This window comes from Octopus bimaculoides, chromosome 3 (genome assembly GCF_001194135.2).
Source record: "Octopus bimaculoides isolate UCB-OBI-ISO-001 chromosome 3, ASM119413v2, whole genome shotgun sequence".
Lineage (NCBI taxonomy): Eukaryota > Metazoa > Mollusca > Cephalopoda > Octopoda > Octopodidae > Octopus > Octopus bimaculoides.
Window position 1 is genome coordinate 71,809,097 of NC_068983.1, and position 24,062 is coordinate 71,833,158.

The window sequence follows — 24,062 nt, forward strand, 5'->3', positions numbered from 1 at the left end:
AGAGAGAAGAGAGAGAGAGAGAAGAGAGAGAGAGAGAAGAGAGTGAGAGAGAGAGAGAGATGACGCCAAACTCACCTGTTTCTCAGACTTCCGTTTTTTCACAGCTGGCTCATCATCACCAGCCATGTCAGTACCCTGCAAATCAACACTTTGAAAATCTTCCAGCTCTTTGGCTTTGTTCTTGGCAAACTAAAATAAACAAACACAATTGACATTAATATTTTCCTTCTTAAAATAACTATACATCAAATTAATTTGTTAATATATATATATATATATAAAAATCCCCAAAAAGTTAAGAATAGATTTTAAAAATACCACAATTCTAGTCTGATCTACAATGGGAACACAAAACTGTAGCACTAACTCAGAAATGTGTGACATTACTTAAGGGGTCTAGAATATACAGGAGAAAGTCTGATTATTGGTTTCAGACCCAGGACTCTGATACGTGCGTGTATCTGCATATATAGAAATATGTCTTTTATCCTTTACTTGTTTCATCATTAGATTATGGTCATGCCTTGCTTGGATGAACAGACACCTTATTTTTTTAAAGTCCAGTACTTATTCTATCAGTCTCTTTTGCCAAACCATTAAGTTATGAGGATGTAAACACAACAGTTGTCAAGTGGTGGTAGGGGACATCCTCAGGCACATGCACATACACACACACACATACGATGGACTTCTTTCAGTTTCCATCTACCAAATCCATTCACAAGCAAATTTGACCAGTTCATTAAAAAAATTAGGAGTGTCGAAAATTTGTATTTTCATCTATTTCTTGGCATAAATAAATATAAAGGAAAAGCTATAATAGTCCGAGGAATAAATTTGTATTTTATAAAAGTGTTGTTTAGTGGGATTGTATCTGGAACCACATAATTATGAAGCAAACTGCTTAGTCACAGAGTTATGCCAATTTGTTCAAAGTTTGCTAAATTAAGATAAAACAAAGCACCACTCTTAGTCAAAAGAATTGAGAGGTTATCAGCAAGAGAACATGCAGCTGTAAAAAATCCTAACTCACCATCTCAATCTATGCAAGAATGAGAAAAAGGATGCAAAACAGTTTGTGTGTGTGTGTGTGCATGAGAGAGAGAGAGAGAGAGAGAGAGAGAGAGAGAGAGAGAGGAGGTCTTACCTCTATAACATGTTTTGGAAAATGAGCAAGTTCAGCCACATGAATTCCAAAACTCTGGTCACAAACTCCTAAAATATAAAGAAAAAAGTCTCTGAAATATAATTCTTAATAACATTTAAAAAACAAACCAAAATTTATCATTGTACAAGCCAACACTAAAAAATCTATTAGTTTCTGTTTGTGTTTAATTAGATACTGCCCAAACCCTGGATAACAGCTTTCCATATTCATGATGGTTTTAATTTTCTTACATTCTGACCGTGTTTTATCCTGTGTACTTTGCATGAGTTTCTATCATTGTTTAACCTGTTCTACTACTCTGGGGTTGATGTATATGTTTTACATTTGATTTTTTCCCCTCTGAAGGTGCAAGGTATTCAGCTCATGAGCATATGGTTCTAAGTTCGATTCCAGGCAGCACATTGTGTCCTTGAGCAAAAGTGAAGGTGCATAGCTTACTAGTTAGGGGTATTTGGCCCACGATCATAAGGTCATGAGTTTGATTCCAGATGACACATTGTGTCCTTGGGCAAGACACTTTATTTCACATTGCTTCAGTTCACTCAGCAAGCAAAAATGAGTTGTGCCTGTATTTCAAAGAGCCAAACTTATCACATCCTCTGTCATGTTGAATTTCCCTGAAAACTACTTTAAGAAGGGTATGTGTGTTTATGGAGTGCTCAGCCACTTGCACATTAATTTTACAAGTAGGCTGTTTCATTGATCAGATCAACTGGAATCCTTGTTGTTATAACCAATGGAGTGCCAGTAGATTTTTCTTTTTATGCTTGCATTGATCAGGCTGGTTTAAGCATAAATTAGGAATCTGAAGAAGGTTCTGTAAAAGAGTTGTAGTGTTAGCATTGTTTCATGTTTTAATGCAACAAGGATTTCATGAGAGATGATCAATTTGGTTCAACTTTTTTGCAGTTGTACAATTAGGAATAAGAAACCATAAAAAAAGTATAAAAACAATTATTGAGAAAAAGAAGGAAAAATAATTATATTATGGAATTGATATTTGAAGGTTTATTTTTACTGCTGTTCTTCTCTATTATAACATAGCTAACATCCAACAGGATTACCATTAACAAAATTTGAATATTTTCTCTGAACATCTTTCAAGTAACCAGTGAATGTTCTTGACATCCAGTGAGTAATATTAATGGTTAAAATGTAAGTATTAACTTATCATCTAAACTAGTCTTTATAAGCAATTAATTGTCATAATCATAAGTGTACTGGACAAAAGCCAAGTAGTAATTGATTTGGTGCCATGTGTTCTGAGTTCAAATCCTGCCATAGTCATCTTTGCTTTTCATTTTTCCAAGGTTCATAAAGAACTAGTTAAGTACCGGAGTTGATTCTTCTCCCCTTCTTACATACATTTTCAGATTTGATAACCTTGTATTGTGAAGAGGTCATAGGGAGATAAACCCTGTCCTTTTGCTCCAAGAAATGGAGAAATGTTGAGGAAGAAGTTCGCGGTATACCATCTAGCTTAGTACAGATCTATCCAAAACACCAGAGAACACAGCAGATGCAAATAAACAGATGTGCAAACTCCAAAACTAAGATAACTTGAACAAATTTTCCCTTTATGAATTAATTTGAAAATTTTCACTGATATATTATAAGTCATTAATAAAATAAAGTTTTCTGATAGTGTAAATTATAAGGACAAGAATATAGTATTAATATTCTCACAAGATTCAGCAGAATCAAAAACAAACCTTTTAAATGAATTGATAAAATACAAAAGAGAAAAGCTTTGCTAGGCTTGAAATCTATTTGCTTACCATGTTTAACTTTGTATAAAAGAGTCAGTGTATCATTGCAAGTCAGAGCTGTTACATGCGAGTTAATGACTGTAGAAACTTCATCAGCTAACAATGTTAGTTCATGAAAATGAGTTGCAAAAAGACAAAAGGCTTTGATTTTTGTAGCAATGTATCTGAAAAGAGAATGAAAGATAAAAATTAATTGTTACAAAAAATTAGCTTGAAACACAGCTATTGTATTTAATTTCTTACACTTTTGTATCAATCTTTGATGCAATGGAAATGCTCTTTCAAAAAATCATTATAGGCTTGTATGACTGGGTTACAGGCAACCTTCCTCAAATTACAATGGAATTCTTTGCCAACTGTAATTTCACATGATCATTTATGCAACACTCAGATTTTGGTTAAGAGGTTATATGTAAAATAAAATCCTACAAACAGCTGACATTACAAGCGATAACAGAAGATCAAAAATTATCTTACAAAAACAGCAAATTTCCATATCACACCCAGCAATTTTAAAAAATAAGGAAGAGTACATAATATAATCTTATACACACTATGTTCTTGAGCTAAACAAGAACAGTGCAAGATTTTGTAGTATATGCTGAAAGATTCCATTTGCAACATTTGTAGGAAAGTGAAATTCAAAAACCAAACATAAATGATTTAATCCTTTAGCATTCAGATTCCTCCATCAAAAGTAATGTTTATTTATTTGCATTATTTTGAATTAATCATGTATTATCTTGCAGCTTTGGGATTTTAATGATGGGATTGTTTACTTTTAGAATGATATCATAGAGTAGGTGTGAAAAACTAGACCAGACTGGTTTAACCCTTTCGTTACTGTATTTATTCTGAGATGTTCTGTGTTTCTTTCAATTACTTTAAATATAACAAAGAATTTAGTAAAATAACTTAGTTATCATTCAGCTAGTGTTAGGAACATAAATTGTGACTACGGTTTGGTGGAAGATGTTAATTAAAGACTTATGAAAACAAGACATTTGTACTCAGAGCCAGAGCCGGTTTCAGCCAGGTTAGTAACAAAAGGGTTAAACATAAAACAGGTAGAATATTTGGGCTGGATATGGCCTAAAGGATTAAAGAGGAGGGAGTATAAAAAAATGCTAGAGAACAAATCCTACAGTTTAAATTGAAATAATCTAAATGTTTGGAAAAGCTTGTTCTTTCAAATTTTAGCGAAACATTAAAAACATCAATACTCCACTTACTCTGCAATGGCCCAAGCTAAACCAAATCCATCATAGGTTGAGGTACCTCTTCCAAGCTCATCTATTATGATCAAAGAGTTTTCTGATGCAGACTGAAAAATTCAGAAACAAAGATATACATGCCAAAATCAGATATTTACAGATGCAAAAATGTTTCCAACTACATCTCAAAATTGCACTGTTAAATCTGCTTAATTCACAAAACCTCATATATCCATTGGCAGCATCTTTTCCAGGAAAGAATAAAAAGAAAAGACTTGAACTCCAACATTAATCACTGCATAAGGAATATAATCTTCAATCATGAAACAAAAACATTCTAAAGTTATTTACAAATTAGCGGGACCTATGAATATTCCATAGAATTAATGGTAAACCTATTAAGTTATTTCTGGAAACTTTATCCAAAAAAACCTGAAAGTGTAGCCTGTGTTGTGTCTGTATGGAAAGATAGTCACTCAACTGTTACTCATTGAAAAGTGAAAGAAATTGGAATACGATTACTTAATGCACAATTTTATAGACTTAAAATATACATTCACTCTTATTTTTCCATTTTTCCCACAGAAAACAAAAAAGCAAAAAAAAACGTACATATGATACAACCCTTAGTCAAATTGCATATCTGCCATGTAAATAAGCATGAATATTTCATGGAATTGCACTTATGCATATGCATTAAATGATTGGTGATATAAAAAACAGTCCAATGAAAAAAAAAAATACTTTTCACAATCCAATTGCTGCTGCCACCACCACCACCACAATCTCTCTCTCTCTCTCCCCACTCTCAGCCTTTCTTTAACCTCACCATCAGAACATCACCTCTACTAAAATTATATTTTAAACTCCTCTACTTTCAACAAACTTTTTTTAACCATGTAATAAATATTATGTTCCCCCACCTCACGACATGGATGCTTCTCTCTCCTCCTTTTTCTCTAATCACATGAAAGCGTTACCGACGGGCTAGGTAATGCAATGACAAGCAGAATTATAAGATTCACATGTTCATTGAAAATACTTTACCTTATCCTGTAGAAAGTATTGCTATCTATAAAATACCAATTAAATCACAAAAGATAAAAGATATGAAAAAAATTTACCCTGAGAATTGATGCAGTCTCCAGCATTTCTGCCATAAATGTAGATACACCTTTTAGTTGACTATCTCCAGCACCAACACGTGCCAAAATACTGTCTACAATGGAAATCTCTGCTTCATTACAAGGCACAAAACAACCAAGCTGAGCTAACAGTACAATACAGCCAACCTAAAAAGATAAAGAAAAGTAAAAATAGAAATAATAATAAAGTTTACTTTAAGATTCAAAAGATAACAAAACTATCCCCAACACAAAATCTTAATTCAATCCTTGCAGTTATATTTGAGCTATTAGTAGCTGAATCTATCTGAAGTATTGGTTAGTAAGGTCACCTGTTTCAAATACAAGACACTCTACACATCTGACCTAAAATGATGTTTGCAGGACTAACTTCTCATAACTTACTTAATCTTAGGTAACTCATTATGAGTTACATTTTTAGTTATAGTACATAAACATGACATACAGAAATAGACTGGATATTTTCAGACAATCACACTGCACTTTATAAGATTCATCACCCCCATGTAGCAGCAATAAGTATAGTCTTCAGCTGTGCAGAAACATTGAAAATCAGGTTTGTGTGTATACTTAGTCATTCTACAGATTAACTACATGCCATAACTCAAAGCTAACTTACAACTACACAATAACAACATGCTTACATAACCAAAATTTGAACTAAAAGACGAAATGTATGTTTGTAATATGGATACAGCAGTCAGATGTGTTATTTTACAGTCCTTTCTAAATACTGATTAAATATTTTGGCTTCAAAACAAAAAATAAGATACTTACAGATCTAATATATGTTGATTTTCCTCCCATATTGGGTCCTGTAATAATGTGGAACATCCGTTTCTCTAAAATGATAAAGAATAAATGTGGTTAGGTTAGGTAAACTCTATATTTTTGTTTTTTTTTCTCTCTTACTTTAAAAAAATTAGTCTCTACATCCTCTAACAACAACATACACCTCTAAATTTTTTTCTCATTATTTTCAACCAAATTTTGCTAATGCAAAGTAGCCTGTTAATTCTGTTAATATCCTTACTGATAATGTTAAATTTACTTAAAACATTACAGCTCATTTATGCAATTTTACTAAAAGAAAAGCATCAAGTTAGAATAACCAAAATTAAAGAAATATTCTATATATTTCTAGACTTGCACTATATAATGCTGAGGTTACAATAACTACAAATGTATTAAAAATAAAAACATGTCCATGTAATATTGCTGTAAAGAATTGTGATTTTGCTGAGTTGCATAAGATTATATGTGTTATGAGAAGAAAGCCATCTTGCAAATGATGATTTAGGTTATGTCAGAAGCGTAGAATACTGAACTAGAAACAGGTTACCTCAACAACCGATACCTCAGATATATTCAACTCAAAAGATGATTATATCATCAACATATTTTGGTGCTTTGATATTTAGCTTTCTGATTAAGAGTCTTTTTAGTTATGCTGTATTGAAATAAGGCCCAACAAAGTCTAAATAGTGATCTTTTGGTCCTTAGAATTGCACAACCTTTCTTAAAATTAGGGTACGACTAGAAACATATAAATGTACTTTTTAAAAAAAATAGAATTAAATTACATCATATAATCTATATCTTGGTGCATAAAAGGTACTATAAACATAATATTCTGTGAGCTATATCTACCTCTAAACAGAGAAATTCATCAGTTACAAGGTAAATTGACTACTAGCAGCTATAAATTGCATAAACATACATGTGAAACAAACCAATTCAATAAAAATAAAGAATTTTTGCCATACACAGCACAGTGCCAAAACACGATTGAGAGTCTCCTTCTAAAGACAAATGTCAAGATTTGCATAAATAAACAATTGCCTTAGTAGATGCACCTGTAAAGACTTACTTTTTTCAAATTCAATATCATTGGGAATGAAAGAAACATCATCTTGCATTTCCAAACATGGATGTCTTGCCTCCTTCAGTCGGATAATTCCAGATCCTAGAAGGAAAACAGAAATATATCAAGTTATATCCTGGAAAATTATTCAACCTAATTTCAAAATAATTCCCAATAATGGTGCCACATAAAAAGTACCCAGCACATTCAGTGAAGTGGTTGACATTAGGAAGGGCATCCGGCAGTAGAAACCATGTCAAAACAAGACAAACTGGAGCCTGGGAAACTCCTGCCAAACTCATACCAGCTTAGAAAACAGACATTAAATGATGATGTGAATGGTTTGTTTCTTGCTTAGACAATGATTGTTGTTGATGGATTCCAATGAATCAATCTCCATTCAGTCAACTACTGGTACTATTTTATTTACCTCTAAAAGGGTAACAGGTAAAACCATTTGTCTGATTCTCAGACAATTCTACCAACTTACCACCTTACAATTTCTATAACATTATAACACAATGCTACATAAATATGGTTTCAACACTGTCTATACTTCTTGAGCTATTTTGACTTTCTTATCTTGATTTCACAACAATCTTCATTCTGTAATTGTATTCTTAGATTTCCTTGTCTACATTAAAATTCTTTCAAAATATTAGTTTGAGAAGGAAGAAACAATCTAGCTATTTATACTGTCCCCAAACATTTAAAAAACTGAAATTGTTTATGGAAACCTTTATACAATGATTGTTTTATACAGATGCAAATTTATATATTGTTTCACCCGCTGGAAAAATTAGCCAAATAACCCACAAATTACGTCTTAAAATGAGCACTTAGAGAAACAGAGTTCATGACATACATTAGAAATGGAATAGTTACAGCAAGAACAGCCTTGATCATAGATCTGCTTTACTATGGCTGATCTAGGGCTAAGCAATAACATGAAAAAGCATTCTAAGGCAAGTGGTAAAATTAAACTTTAATACACATCAGAAGTGTATTCTACTAAGTTATTCAACCTGCTCGAAATAACAGTTAAATCTCCTGTCAAATGGCACGATCTTAAAAACAATATATTGAACAATGTACTCTATAATAAATAAAAAGATGGTTATCCCAGGAACATGTTTCATTGTAAATTTGCACAATCAATGTTGATCCAGGACTAAGAAATGTAAACAACTGTGGTCGTTCAACCTGTTAAAAATAGCAGTCAAATCACTCTCAAATCAGTAAAGAGAAGTTGGGACTCATCTAAGGAACACATTGGATCACATCGTACTTTATCAGAACTGACTTGAGTTAAAAAAAACAACATAAACAAGGTTAAAACTTACCTTTCTCCAAAAGTTTAGGTCGTACATAAGGTATTGGTGCATTAGCAGATACATGGGCAAAACAAACCATAACATCCAGCTGTGCAAGAATATCATTCATCTGTATCATAGGTTCAACATAACCAGCTTGAAAATAGACAAATGAGATATAGACTGCAATATAATCTTACAGCATTTGGAAAGACTAATGAAAACAACACCAGATTTCAACCAATATAATGACTTTAAGACTTTAACCCTTTAGCATTTAAACCGGCCATATCCGGCCAAAAGTATTCTGCCTATTCTATGTTCAAACTGGCCAGATCTGGTCTCTCACACCAACCCTACAATATGGTTTTAAAAATTAACAGCTACCTCATCAAAATCTCATAGCTACGAGATAATGCTTGATTAGTTCAAAACAATGTGGATAAAAAAGCATTAATTATGGCAGAATAATGTGAACACTAAAGGGTTAATAATGAAAGGAATAGAAAATGTCAGTGATTATGTGAATCATAAACCATTAACTTATGATTTTTTTTCATGATTCTATTTCTAATGAATTTAACTGAATTACAAAATTTAATACTATATTTCTATTAAATTAGAAAAACAATTATGAAGGACTTTTTGTAAAATAATCAACTTTTTCATTAACTGGTATATTAAGATGTTTAAAAGTCTTTTTATTTATTTATAAAACTAAGACTGCTTGTTCTAAAGTGTTTATATTTAAATTAAAATTACTTTCTATCATTGAAGGAGAGGTGGTCTCAATCAGATTTGTATCAAAAGAGAGTTAATTAGCATATTTTTATTTTTCCAATAAGAATTGTATTGGACAAAGTAAGTAACATTTGATATAACAAGAATTTGAGGAGACTCAAGATAGCCCGCATTTAAACGAACTGATGCTGTAGCAGAGAGTTATTTTGTGACATAAGGAAAGAAACATTTGGACTCAAGCCCCACTTTTGTTTCTCAAAAGGAAATATATAACATTTCCCTAAACATGATAAATTTCCTCTTATTAATAATTTTACTTTAACATGGCTAAGAAAAAAAACAAAACATTATATTAGAAGATCTTTATAATAAATTACCAGCAATATCAATGATTCCAGCAACAACAGTTTTCTGTTGTTCAGCATAATCTTGTCTCAGTTTTACAAACTCTTCATTCAACTGCCGCAAACCAGTGTTGTGGAACCTCACACCATTTTTATTGGTGTCAATGGTAAGATAGGTCTTGTTATTTCGAATTAGTTTCTCCTCCTATAAATAAAAAAATTATGTTCAATGTTTGAAAATAATAGGAAATGAAATATAAAATGACCAAACAGACTGAATAAGAAGCCTAATATTATCTAAAAGATTGTAAATAATACTTATGTCAAGTCAATTGGTAAGACATATTTTGTTTTCTTTCTGTTGTATTGAGGATTCTTTTCTACAAAGAGAAGCAGCTTTATATTTCATCTCTCAAAAGACCACTTCAAAACTTTTTCAGATGAACAAGTAACTAAATTTTGGGGTTATACAAACTGACAAGACTTTTTTTGCTTTAATACATAACATTTGTATACAATTTACCAATTAACTTATATTGATCATGTGTCTGCTGACATAAGAGTGAGCAATAAGAACACTGACAGCACTACATAAAATAAAAAATGGTATTATTTACAGAAATATCTGCATACAGAACCATCTAAGCCCTATCCACTGCAATCAAAGAAAGAATAAGAAACAAAATCAATGCCTTGCCATCAGAATAAAAACCCCTCACCTTTCGAGTGACTCGGAAAAAGTAACCTAATTGACTGTTTGATTCAAGCTTCAGTGTTTTCTGAGGTTCAACTCCCAGGTCCCTTGCCACCTGTAAAGATAAAATAATTTAATTAACAATACAACAATAACAATATTTTCTTCATTGAGCACATTACAAAATATGTAGGAATATTCATATATGTATAGGACATATGGAGAATCATTTAATATTGTGTCTGCTTCTATCAGAATCGTTTACCTTTAAAGTGAAAAAACAAAAACTGACGTATACGACAGGTATCATCATTATCATCAAATGTAAAACATATTTGTTTACTTTCTCTGTTCATTCACATAAGCTGTAGAACAGAAATTGTTGTGTGTGCACACACACACACGAACGTGGAAATTTTCCAGGCATTTAGTTGTTATTTTTAACAGTTCATTTTCAGTTTTAGACAACAGGATGGGGTGGTGAGGGATCTATGGATCAATTTCAGAGTTCTTCAAATAAAATTTGAGATCAAAAAATTTTTTCCCATATTCTCAATCTCTGTATTTTTCCACGTAATTTGAAAAAAAAAGTTAAAAATTAAAAAGTCTTTTTTAGCAAGGAGATTTAAAGTTTTTAAAACAGTTTTTGGTTTTTGCATATTCGGAATCTCCATCGTCAAAAACATAGGAATCTGCTGAAAGAAAAAATTTTTTTTTTAAATCGGAAGGGTCGTATACGGAGGGGAGGGGGAAGAACTCTTCCCCCCCCAATATGGGCAAGGGCCAAAATCTGACCTCCACCCTCAGAACCTTCCCTGAGTATTGAAAAACCTTCATGCCAAATTTGGTATACATTGGCCCAGCAGTTTGGCCATGCATAGAGGAGACACACTCACAAAGAGTGAATTTTATATGTATGTATATATATTTTTCTATAATATAAATTGGACATGGGTGATCATTGTATTCTTTCTTGTCTTGAGGTTCACAGCCAAACGGTTGGGTGGATTCACATGAAAAATGGCACACATGTAAAGACGGGTGCATAAATTGGAATGCAGTTTGTATTTTTTTCCTAGCCTTTATACTTACCAAAAAAATTGATTAAAACTTTTTCTAATGGAATTCCCGTTTGTCCTGTCATTAAAACAACCAGTTGGTCACACAGCCGGGATATACCATTTCGCTAGCAACAAGGGGAGTACAGGATGACAGTCAGTCAAAACTTTCGCTATGCTGTCTCTCTTCTTTCACCTCTTTGTGGGATTAATAATCTTAATCTTTAGTTACAGTTTCTCATTCAAACTACATAATAGGCAAAATTGTCGGATTAAGACAGTAGGGTGTTTTGAGGGAAATTTTCATACAGCGGGAGGCTCCAATCGAAACAGGGGACCCGATATGATAAGGTTGAGAAACGCTGTTATAGATTATGCCTAACCGAAAACGATCACAGCCACATCATCCAAGCAGACCAGGTGAAACTGGGCTTAGCTGCTAGTATATACACACACAATTCCTGTTTTTGGAAAATAAATTTAGGGATGTTATTGAGAGTACTGTTTCCATCATAGTAGTGAGTGGATCTTTCAGTTATTCCTTAGGTAACCACTTAGCAATATGTGTAAATATTTCCAAAAATATGTAAACAAAAAATATAAGTTTCTGATTTAGGCACAAGACCAGCAAACTTGAGTGGGGTTTTACATGTTAGCATCAACCCCAGCACTTGAAAAGTACTTTATTTTATTAATCCCAAAAGGACGAAAGGCAAAGTTGAACTCGATGAGGTAGAGTGAGATGACAATGATTTTTGGAACAAATTTTGGGGAAGGAGTATAGTTAAGCAGGTTGACCCCAGGGCTTAGCTGGTAACTATTTTATTGATCCAGTAAGGATGAAAAGCAAAGTCTACCTTCAATTCAGTTCTGATTTGAACTCAGAACATAAATGCCACTTTACCTTCTACCAATCCATCACCCGAGCAATAATAATAATTACTTCTTTTATTGGCTACAAGGTACCAGCTCATTGGAGACAATATAAAGGATGAATAATAAACAATACAAATAAGCAATGACAACAATAACATTGTGGATCAAACTAGTGGCTTAACTTCCACCAGCTCAAGGAAAAGAAGGAATAGATGAGATATGTCATAAAAGACAATGCCTCCTATTGACCAGATGAATTATTTGTTGCTGCTATTGCTTTCATGGTAGTAAGCAGTCAAGAGACAACTTAGGCTCGCAAACTTTGCTGATGGAAGTATTTGAGTTAGCGTGGCCGTCGCAAGTACCGCCTGGCTAGCCCTCGTGCCGGTGGCACGCAAAAGCACCCATTACACTCTCGGAGTGGTTGGCGTTAGGAAGGGCATCCAGCTGTAGAAACTCTGCCAAATCAGATTGGAGCCTGGTGTCGCCTCCTGGTCCACCAGTCCTCAGTCAAATCGTCCAACCCATGCTAACATGGAAATCGGACGTTAAACGACAATGATGATGATGATGGGATAATGGTTTAATAAGATAACAGCCACTATGTTCTACTTCCCTCTAATACAAAGATGTGCAGGCCACTGAGAATTCATTTCAGGACTGACTCAACAAGACACCATCCCAAAGCATAAGTAACCTCTTCTTCCTCTATGGCAAACAATAACTCACAAACTTCACTATGAATAATTTTTACAGAAACAGACCGGAAAATAGTTACCTTTGATGCTGTAGATTTTAACCATTCAGTGTTATATATGAATGCAGAGTACCATGAGCAACAGGACATGAACAATTGACTTATTGACTGATTAGGTGACACCTTTAAAGTGAACTGTGACTCAGGTTAGTAACTATTTTAAAAAACTACTGATTTCAAAGACACAAGTTGTTGTTACTAAGCCTCTATAAATTAAATACTAAAAATGTTGAAGATGAAAAGAATAAAGTAATTACCTTATTTAACTGGGACTTAATATCAGCCTCAACTTCATCAAGTTTTTCTCGTAGAGCTGTGACAAAACAAATAATTTCATTGAAAGAGTGGGCAAAAAAGCATTTAATAGCTATGACAAAATTTAAATTGTGAATAAAAGCTACATATATAGAGACACAAACAGGTGAGTTTTATTTTCAACCAAATAGTTTTGGGTTCATGCACACTGAATGACACTGAGCAAGTGTCTTCTACAATATCTGCAGGTAGATCAAAGATTTGTGAGTTTAATTGTTAGACAAAAACAGAACATCTATTAAGTGTGTGTATGAATTTCACCATCTGTGTATTATACTCAATGAATGCATATCATTAAAAGGCATAATGCAGTGGAATTGGCAGAGATAAAATCTCTTCACAGACTTGTCTATGTGGATCACTGCAGCACCAATGTTCAGCTCAGACAATTCCACAGCATCGTGCTTCCTAATGACATGTATACATTCAGTATGATACACAGATAGTGATTTTAATTTAATGCTGTTTCAAGGTAACCAGCCATCTAGAGTGAGCAGATATGGTTTGATAACATCCACCACGTTTTTGATAGTTGTTTCATTTCCCTATGTAGTCAAATGCAAATGTAGACACCTTTTTGCCCCAGCCCTCATATTAGGCTTAGTAACAGCTCAAAGGAGAGAGTACATGAAATAAGTGCCTTGCCCAAGAATAAAATGAACTGCCCAGTCCAGGAATTGAACTCATGCCCTTATAACTATGAGCCGAATACCTTGTCCAATAGAGTGTACTGCATAAAACATCACCATCTATACAGTATTATGTTTGTTTACAATCTGCCATGTAAAAATATTCAGTGATTGAGTTGTTTGTTGTTCAAAAGATTTGAAGAAATAATACCTAACTTGGAAACAAATAAGGCTGGCAATAGGAAGAGAATCTAACCATAGATAAATTTCATCTGATCCATGCCAGCATAGAAGTGATGTGTATGTGTGCATGAAGCAAAAGGAAAAGAAATCTTCACTAAATAAAACTCACATGTTAGAACATCATCAAATTCAGGTTTAATTAGAAATTCATGATTTTCTACTTGTTCCATATCCAATGTACTTTCAATCATCTCTTCAAATTTAGTGAAATCCATCAGTAATTCCTGTAGAAAAGAGTAAATAAAAATATTCAATAACTATTAACTCTAAACATTCACAAAATGCTAAGAAGTTCATTCTTTTACTCTATCACAAGTTTCAGTTGTTGGACTGCAACCATGCTGGAACACTATCTTAACATTTTTGTTATCATATCAAACCCAGTACTTATTTTAGTCTGATTATTTTTTATATTGAGTAGCTAAGTCAGCTTTTTGACAGAAAGGAATGCAACACACCTGTTTATACACATACATATATAACAGGCTTCTATGGTTTCCACTTGCAAAAAATTCCATTCACAAGACATTGGTTAACACAATGCTACAACAGAAAACATTTTCCCAATAAGTATTTCAGTGAGATCAAACTTGGAACTACTACTATGTGATAAAACAAACTCCTTTATCACACAGTAATATGAAAATTAAATTTGTTTCATGGAAAGTTGTCAAGTATCCCACTTATTATACAGTCTTGCAGAAAGCACATTAGTAAATACTTTCAAATGAGCATCCACTTGGAGTTTTCCAAATCTGATGCAGGCATTATTGAGTTTCTGTGACTATCAATTTTTCGATTTTAGAGATTAGCATAAATCAAAGGCATAATCCCATAGTAAGCTTTTGCTTTTCCTCCAACTGTTGATTTTGGGATGAATAATTTACCCTCAACTGTGTTGCAGCATTTGATAGTAATGTCAGGTGATCACTTTGCTTGTGATTTTGTATTACAGTAAGAGAACTTTTACTACATACTAAACTAGATATTATCATCCCTTATTACCCAGTCTGCCCACTATGTAATGGACTCATCATTTGATTCATCTGATCTATTCCACCCATATAGCTGTGTAATCAAGTTTTTCAAACTGTTTAGTTTTTATTCACATGTAGTTTAATGCAAGTGGATAGACAATTTATTTCTTGTCTCATAAATCTTAAATGCTTTCATATCCCATATTTGTAGCTTTTGCTTGGCATACATTAGAGAAAATTTATCTAGCCTAATTCACCATTCCTTTGTAAACTCACTTTTCCAAGTGAGTAACAGGACTTAAATGTCTTTTAAATAGTGTTAGGAAAGGCACATAATTTAAAAGGCAGTCATGTAAAAAGCAACTATGCTGGCATCACATAAAAAGCACCCAGTACACTCTGTAAAATGGTTGGTGTTAGTTAGGGCATCAAACCCTATAAACCATGCCAAAACAAACTGGAGCCTCTTGCCAGCTCCTATCGAACTATCTAACCCTTGCCAGCATGGAAAAACAGACATTAAATGACGATGATGATGATGAGGAGAACTCATAATGTTCATTCCTACATGTTGGTAACATGCTGGTGTTTTGTCAATGTAAATACAAACACAACTTTAAAAAACTGCACCCTGATACTGATAACACAGGGGTCATTGAAGAGTTCATCAGTGTTCCAGTAGTTGGTAATCTTAGGCAGCATCCTAATACCATTATATTTATTACTTCAATTTTGTTCAGGTATGTGTGAGACCACAATCTGTCTTCCATTCTCTGTTGCCTATATCTTGAAATTGCTACCACCATTGGAAATTAAAAACATGAAACTATGTCAAACACAGTTATAGTTGTTTATCTAATGAAATGACATTATATCATTACACTAGCGATGAGATTTATGTTGATATTCTCAGACAGATATAAATAGGTAATTATACTCCTTTCGAACATAAATTAACATGGAATTTTGATGGCAAGTTTTAACTTAGATCACTTTGAAACAAGAAGTTTGTATCATAAGAACTAAAGGTGATTTTGAGCAGCTTGGTATAAAAAGTTTAAAGACATTGAAAGAGCATCTATGTAGTTGCTCCACTTGATAAAAATCTCTCTCTCACCATGCAGTGTCACCTTATGAAAGGACATTGTTTAATATAATTTGTGGTTTATTATATCTGTAGAAAGAAAGACATGTTGTTCACAGTTGGAATGCCTTCAATTTTATGTCTGCTCAATGAAGGCTGATTTGAAGTTAAACTAGAAGCAGCCAAATTTATCTGTCATAAACTCTCAAAACTTTTCATGCTCTTAGATTATTGATCTCCGCTATCATCATCATCTAATATCTTTTGTCCGTGCTAGCATAGGCTGAATGGTTTGACTGGCATGCTGGAAAGCTGCACCAGATTCCAGTCTGATTTTGCATGGTTTTCTACAGCTAGATGCCCTTCCTAATGCCAACCACTCTGAGAATGTAATGGGTGCCAATTCTGGTCGAAGCCATTTTATTCACCTTTAAAATAAAAATACCAATTAGTCACAAATAGATGCATGCAAACTCTTCTGAGTTTCTTATTTTTCAAGAAATAAAAAAGAATCTTGCATCATAAAAAGCAAAAATACCTGTACATGTAAACAAAAATGTAAAAAATAACATGTGGTCATAGTTCAAAAAGCTGACCTGATTGAGCAAAACTAATGTGATTTTTGGATTTAGCACATCAGAATTGTCCTAAATCAGCTAAAAAAATTTAGTCATTAATTTTGTTGTTGACCAGTGTAATCAATGCTTTGCATCTGGTTTTTTTTTTATGCTGATGTATAAGTCTCCTCTTACAACATGCAGAGACACTTTATACCTCTTCTAAAACTAGGATACATATGGTAAGGACACATTATATAATAGAGTCCGAAAGAAATTATTGTTGAGAGAAAAAAATGCTTTGATTCTGGGTCTGTTTGAGTAGGCTGACTCATGCAAAACAACATTAAGAAACTAGAAAACCTTAAATACGATCTCCATTTGAATTCAATAGCAAGGAAATAAAAATAAAATTTTTAAGGGAGAGCTAACCTTGATTGGATTACTAAAGACCTGCATCACAAGATTTTTATGTGGACCATCATCCTTCTCCAGAGTTTCCACAAGATATGGCAACTTACTCAGGGAATGGTACACACGGTAGCAATCCTGAAAATAAATAACGATAAATAAAATAACATGCTTTTCTTTCAGGAGAATTTAACTTAGTTTGATTCAGTTAAGCTATTTATTTATTTAAGGGGAATCTATTAATTTTAATTTTATTTGTTCTCTACTTGTTCTTTAGTGTCATTTATTTACCTTTAACACTTCTATTCATATCCGGTGTTATTATATCCAAACCATATCACGCTTTTGTTCAGAAACAATCACAAAAAATTTTGTTCCTGTTGTCTTCTATTTCCTGATAATAGAAGCACAACAGCTACAAGTTTAAGGGGCTAGACTTTGAGTTAAAATTTTACTGATACTAAAAGTGCAAAATACCTCTCAGCAACATCCATTGTTTAATTTACTTTTAATGAGTGATTAAAAATAGGTTTTATCTCTACTTCATGGTTAAATGGTTAGAAATAGGAAGGGCATGTAAATGTGTAAACAACTGCTTTAAAGCTAACCATTCAACCATGTAAAAAGAAAGTTATAAGCCACTGAAAAATTAAGGTATTTTGTGCACCAAAATGTTAATATCCAAATTTGTAGAAACATTTAACCCATTCTAGCATGAAAAAAAAAGTACAAGATAGATAAAATGGCCCTAAATACTCACCCACAAAAACAGGATTTACATAAAAATCTAACACTTTTAAATTGCAATTTATTCATGCTAACTGCAACAAACAACAAATAAAATTATTTTGATGCTAAAGCACAGATCTGTATCAATTTTATTCCCTTTATACCCTTAGTTATAAAAATAATGATAAATTAGTCAAATGCACCTAAGATCTAAGGAATATATATATACATATATAAAGTGAATAACAATAACCAAGAGAAAAAACAATCAGAATGTCACTAAACAACACTTAAATATCTACCTGAAGATTAGCCTTTTTACGATAAAATTTTTTGGATAAACGCTGGTAATCCGGAATCTTCTTTAACTGGTCTTCATGGAGTGACTGACGTAACTCAGTGTTGTTGATAAATGCTTCTACCATATCAAGCCTCTCTTCTATAAACAAAATTCCAAGATGATCATTAGTTAGTTATAAGACATGCTATTAAAAATACATTGAAAAATTAAATTCCTCTTATTGATACAGATGTTGAGCTATCTTCTGTACTTTGCAAAGTAGCAAATAATCTTTTAGGATAAATCCATTTAATTTCAAATTATTATATGCTCTCCAAGTAGGTTTATGTTAATTTTAATTACATCTTTCAAAATGAAACAGCAACATAAACAAGAAGTAGTGAAACCTATTTGTGCTACCCAGTCAGCAATTCCATTAGCAGATTTGTTTCTGGGTAAGAAACTGTGATACCTAATTTTGGATCCCTGTTCTTCAAATGCATCATACTATGGAGGACTTCCTCCTTAGGAACTTGGTACTTAGCAGGCAAATGGCAGTAACATATTTGACCTGATGTAAGTAAAACCATACTTTACCCTCATAATTTCACAATTCACAATGGCTTGGGCCATTGACCAAATGATTATAATTTTAAACTTTACTACTTACAACAACCTTTGTAAACAAGACACATAACTGATTTTTCTGTTGCACATTGTAGAACACAGGCCATTTACAACTTTAAAATATTGTAGTTATAAAAAAAAACCCCCACTTTTTTAAAAGCAATTTATATATTCTTGTCATTATTGCAAGATGAAACTCTTTAGAGACAGGTAAAATGACCTGAATACACACAAAAAGCACTTCTCACTGCCAACAGATCAATTTAACTGTCTTATAAGGATTAGTAAAAAAATTGAATAGAATCCTCAAGTTTCTTTAAATTTAATTTTGACAAATACCCAATGATAACTTCTCTTAATATAATACATTAATTACCATATGGTTTCCCACACGACCAAATTTAAGCTCAGAATGCGCAATAGTAACTTAGAACAAGAACATGCTATTCTTTGTGCATTCACTTATGACAGAATGTTGGAACCACTACATTATAAGTTAAGAAGAGCTGACTGAACCTTAACAACAAAAGCATCTTACCTATTTTGTTGATGTCTACCAAAGGTTGTTTAATCCACTGACTTAGGAGCCGTTGACCTGGTGCTGTACGACACTTGTTTAATAAGCCAAAAATACTCTGATTCTTGTTTCCACCTGCAAACAATCAGAAAGTTAATCAGTGCTCTGAGAACAATAGTGCAGAAGATAGAAGGAATTAAGAGTAATGTTCTGAAATTCAATCTTAAAAATTACAATTATATCCATGATGTTAATTTCTAATACAATTCCTTCTCAAGTAATATCATCAACCAAGCATGTCAAAGGATATTTTGTTATTCAGAAACAGAATATACATTAGAAGGCAATTTTCTCTCAAAAATCCAAGTGATGTGTTTTTTTTTTTTCTTCTTAATTAAGATCATAAGTAGCAGAGGTTGAAGTAATATATTCCTGCTATTGGTCAATCAAACATCACAATTAAAACTTTTGGGCAACCTCAATTCTGTGGAATTTTTAATTTCTGACAACTAAATCAATGAAATAAAGACTAATTTAATAACAATGTCTGACACCAAAAACAACGCATTTAATGTTTCCTGCATAAAAATATCCTTGCCATAACTATATATAAGAGGTCTGATCAATAAGTATCCGGACTGTTGCCATAGTAATGAAGCTAAAGCATGCAGAGTAAAGTCGCTTGGCAAAAATTAACCTTGAACTCTGTTGTACATGCACACTAAGTTTTAACGTTCTAGTTCACTTTTGCTGTTTACAGCAGTGCTTGGAAGGAAAGTGTGTAGTGTGATCATCACATTGACCATGACAGAGAAAGTTGTCATAGCGATACCTGCTCAGAGGCCTACACAAAGTTGCAGAAAGTGTATGGAGAGGAGTGTATGAGCTGCACACATGTACGAGTGTTTCAGATACTTCCAAGATGGCTGAAAAAATGTCGATATTAACAAACGTCCTGGGAGACCCGCAACCAGCAGAAGTGAGAAAAACATTGAAGATGTGCATGCAGCTGTGAGGGGAAGTTGGCGAATCACCATCCATGAGTTATCAGAGGATGTGCAGATTAGATACGGTTTAGTCCAGTCCATCATCACTGAAGATTTGCCAAGAAGACTGACCAAGAAGACACTTGGGTTTCTGTTGCACAAGATCTCCTTGATTGTGTCAAGAATGATGAAAACTTTGCATGGGCCTCTGAGCAGGCATCACTAAGCTTTTGGCAAAGAAGCAGATATTCTGCTCAGCTTTTGCTGTCATGGTCAATGCGATGATTACACACTACACAACTTCCTTCCAAACACTGCTGTAAATAGCAGAATTCAAGGTTAATCTGTGCCAAGCAGCTTTACTCCGTGTGCTTTAGCTTCATTACTATGGTAACAGTCCGGATACTTACTGATCAGACCACGTATATATATATATATATAAACAATATGAGTATATGCATATATATGTACATGTATGTATATATGTTCATCTACATGTACATATAGATACATAACTGGGTACATGACGTGGCAAAAGAACAAGGACAAAATGGTAAACAAGGTGCAACAAACAAGCAGGCCACATATATATATATATATATATATATATATATACACACACACACAAACCTTGTTTCAACAGTACATATTCATAGGTGTTATAGCAGTGGGTAGACAGACCCTTCGCACTGATGCAAACAGTAAAAACTAATGTATTTAAGATGATTAGGATATATCTTTGGATTATCTACCCTGAACAACACAATTTCATAAAGACATATTTCTAGAGTCAAGAGAAATATAGTTGATTTAATTTAATCACCTTCATAAGGATTAGGCTGAATGTTCAAAGCTTTCACTGCAGCTGCATCCAACTTCAAATACTGCTTCAGATCGAATGTAGACAATTTGAATTGGCCAAAGTAGCCCTCATCAGAAAGTAACTAAAATATAATAAAGAAACACCTTAAATATGGACAATTATAGGCAACATATTTACCAAGCATACACAAACAGTATGATAAAGTGAATGGAGAATAAGATTTCAGAATAAAGGAAAACATACACAAACATGCACACAGCTGCAAGTTACTTTCCCAGATAACAAAATCTAAGAAGGATGTTAAATTCAGAATCAGACAATTTATCATAAGTTTGATATAAAAAGAGCTATAGGCTTACTAAAAGAACTGTAAATCATGTAAGCCTTGGATGACAGCATTGCAAGTACAGAGTTCCTAATACTCTGTTCTATCGTCATCATCATTTAACGACCGCTTTCCATGCTAGCATGGGTTGGACAATTTGACTGAGGACTGGTGAGACCAGATGGCTACACCAGGCTCCAATCTGATTTGGCAGAGTTTCTACAGCTGGATGCCCTTCCTAATGCCAACCACTCCGAGAGTGTAGTGGGTGTTTTTATGTGCCACTGACATGAAGGCCAGTCAGGCAGTACTGGCAACGGCCACGCTCAAAATGGTGTATTTTATGTGCCACAATACTATAAATTCATCTTTACCAGATAATTTGTCTGTTACTCAGCACTAGAAGGATGAATTAATCTATTAACTATCATTAAATTTCTAATCAATTTATTTTGTGGTGATAATATGGTTAAAATAGTAGAAAGATTTTATAGAACCTACTTAGAACTGATGTATTAGCAAGTACTATGTAATGTAAATTAGTATTACAGATAACAGGCAAATGTAGTAAGAGTTCCATCAGCAAGAATGCTTCTCTTTGGCTTAAGCTGGTGATTATAATGTCTAATATTATATTTAAAACTTAACAGTTAATTTATGAGGTAAACATTTTCGATATGTTTATATGAAATTTGATTGCAAGAAACATACCTCCAAATACTTGACTAGGGAAGACAATGCTGCCATAGCAAGAGTGTTATCAAGCTCAGCTGCAAAGAAAAATAAAGAAACCATAATCAATTAAATGTTATATAACAAATAAAGCAAGATTTTAATGTTATTTAAATCACAATACTAACGTAAAGCAGCACTGTTCTGTTGGTCTTCTTTCTGGAACTTAAGTAGCCTGTTCAAGTCTTGCACTATATCTTTGCTTTGGAAATCACCTGAAGATGACCAAAAAAAAAAAAAAAGTCAAGTAAACTGATATTTAAAATCACAAATAACTGTTAAAAATAGAGGAAAGCTAAACCACATATGACTTGATTATTATTATGAAAGCTTAATTTTTTTTGTAATGCAAAAAAATAACTTTCATTAATAATTAATTAAACTGGGTTTAAATTAGCATGTTTCTGCAGACTGTTTAATCCTTGAGTATTCAGATTACTCTGTCAAATATAACGCTTATTTACACACATTATTTTGAATTAACCATACATTACCTTATAGCTTCAACATTTCGATGACGTGATTGTTTTAGAAGATAAATTAATGAAGACTGTGTGTTTGTATGTATAACAATATAGAATCCTGTCAAAACATGTACTAAAAAATTTTTCAGTACCTATGCATAGAGATCAACCGATTTAAAATTGTGTAGACGTAAATATCAAAAAAAAAAAAAAAAAAACTGTCCACGTCTAAAAATGTTTAATGGTCCAACAAATTGTTACACTTTCATTAAGTATAACATATCTGTAAGTAGCTAAAAGTCAGAGAAAACAAAAAATGAAAACAAACCTTTCTTTTTTTCAGTAATCAAAAGTCCACTTCGGGTAATAACTTGTTTTAGCCAGGCAGAGTCATTAATTTCACTAGTACACACAACACACTCTTTTGGTCCCAACTGAACAATGAGAGCCTTGAAATGATAGCAGAAAAGTGTTCAAAAGTAGTTAATGAGTTAAGTTATACAGCTTGTTCAGAAAAGGAAAGGTAGTACACAAGACTTATTTGTAGCTCGAAGACTAGTTGTAGTGAAGCAATATGAAAGAATTAGGACTCAAGGATTTCCTCAAATTGGAGACCTGATCCAAATGTTAACAATAGAACAGACTTTGCTTGAAGACACTCAAGGATCAGTTGGAGATATTAAACCAGGCAACAGGTTAATTCAACTAACCAGGAATAAGTGAAGTCCATCCAATGGGTTCCACACAATTTCACTCACAAGGTTACAATTAAAGACACCAAATCGGAAACAAGCTAACTTCTTCAGCACACATATTGTACAGATCTACTGCAGATGCTTTGAGGTTTGGGAGCAGAATACTTTAATCTATATAGTCTCAATTCATCTATCAATCAGATCATATCTGAATGTTACTATTAATTGGCATCTCATTCAAAGACAAATTTCTCTTTCATCCAGTTATTACCATGAAATCAAAGTTAACACTATCTCTTAAATGTCTCTCATGACTTAGAGAAGTCTATATAATTTTTATTTTATTTTATGCACTTAATTCTTATTTTTAGTATGATATAGTTACAGGCAGGTGGGGGTTAAACTAAGTCACATTGCATCTGAAATGACAGTTGTTTACAATCATTAGTGATAACAAGAGCATCAGGTTGTATAACAATAACTCAATAATATTATATTCATCTAATCCATGCTAGCATGGTAAAAAAAAATGGATGTACAACAAATGAATGAATGATAATGTACACTATAGACCTGCAATTTCTAATAATAATTAACTAATCACACATGCAGATAGACATCAAAATAATGTCGACTGTGTCTTACAGACAAAATATTAGAAAACGATTATTCAACAAGCACACATTGTAGTTTAACCTTACTTCAGCTCCAGTTAAGCAGCTCAG

At 33.0% G+C, this 24,062-nt stretch overlaps 1 protein-coding gene across 1 annotated transcript in view; it reads right to left on the reverse strand.

Moving 5' to 3' along the window:
* LOC106868054 (DNA mismatch repair protein Msh2) overlaps positions 1 to 24,062 on the reverse strand; it is a 39,269-nt gene that overhangs the window by 6,524 nt on the left and 8,683 nt on the right. The window contains exons 8-26 of the mRNA XM_014913164.2: positions 22,971 to 23,091; positions 22,307 to 22,393; positions 22,158 to 22,216; positions 21,122 to 21,242; positions 19,334 to 19,447; positions 18,191 to 18,327; positions 17,181 to 17,297; positions 14,240 to 14,354; positions 13,201 to 13,256; positions 10,278 to 10,367; positions 9,592 to 9,763; positions 8,504 to 8,629; positions 7,167 to 7,262; positions 6,074 to 6,138; positions 5,276 to 5,443; positions 4,170 to 4,261; positions 2,947 to 3,101; positions 1,148 to 1,215; positions 76 to 189 (exon numbers count right to left, since the gene is read on the reverse strand). Coding sequence (XP_014768650.1) covers positions 76 to 189; positions 1,148 to 1,215; positions 2,947 to 3,101; positions 4,170 to 4,261; positions 5,276 to 5,443; positions 6,074 to 6,138; positions 7,167 to 7,262; positions 8,504 to 8,629; positions 9,592 to 9,763; positions 10,278 to 10,367; positions 13,201 to 13,256; positions 14,240 to 14,354; positions 17,181 to 17,297; positions 18,191 to 18,327; positions 19,334 to 19,447; positions 21,122 to 21,242; positions 22,158 to 22,216; positions 22,307 to 22,393; positions 22,971 to 23,091 — 2,073 coding nt within the window. The remainder of the gene's footprint in view (positions 1 to 75; positions 190 to 1,147; positions 1,216 to 2,946; positions 3,102 to 4,169; positions 4,262 to 5,275; positions 5,444 to 6,073; positions 6,139 to 7,166; positions 7,263 to 8,503; positions 8,630 to 9,591; positions 9,764 to 10,277; positions 10,368 to 13,200; positions 13,257 to 14,239; positions 14,355 to 17,180; positions 17,298 to 18,190; positions 18,328 to 19,333; positions 19,448 to 21,121; positions 21,243 to 22,157; positions 22,217 to 22,306; positions 22,394 to 22,970; positions 23,092 to 24,062) is intronic.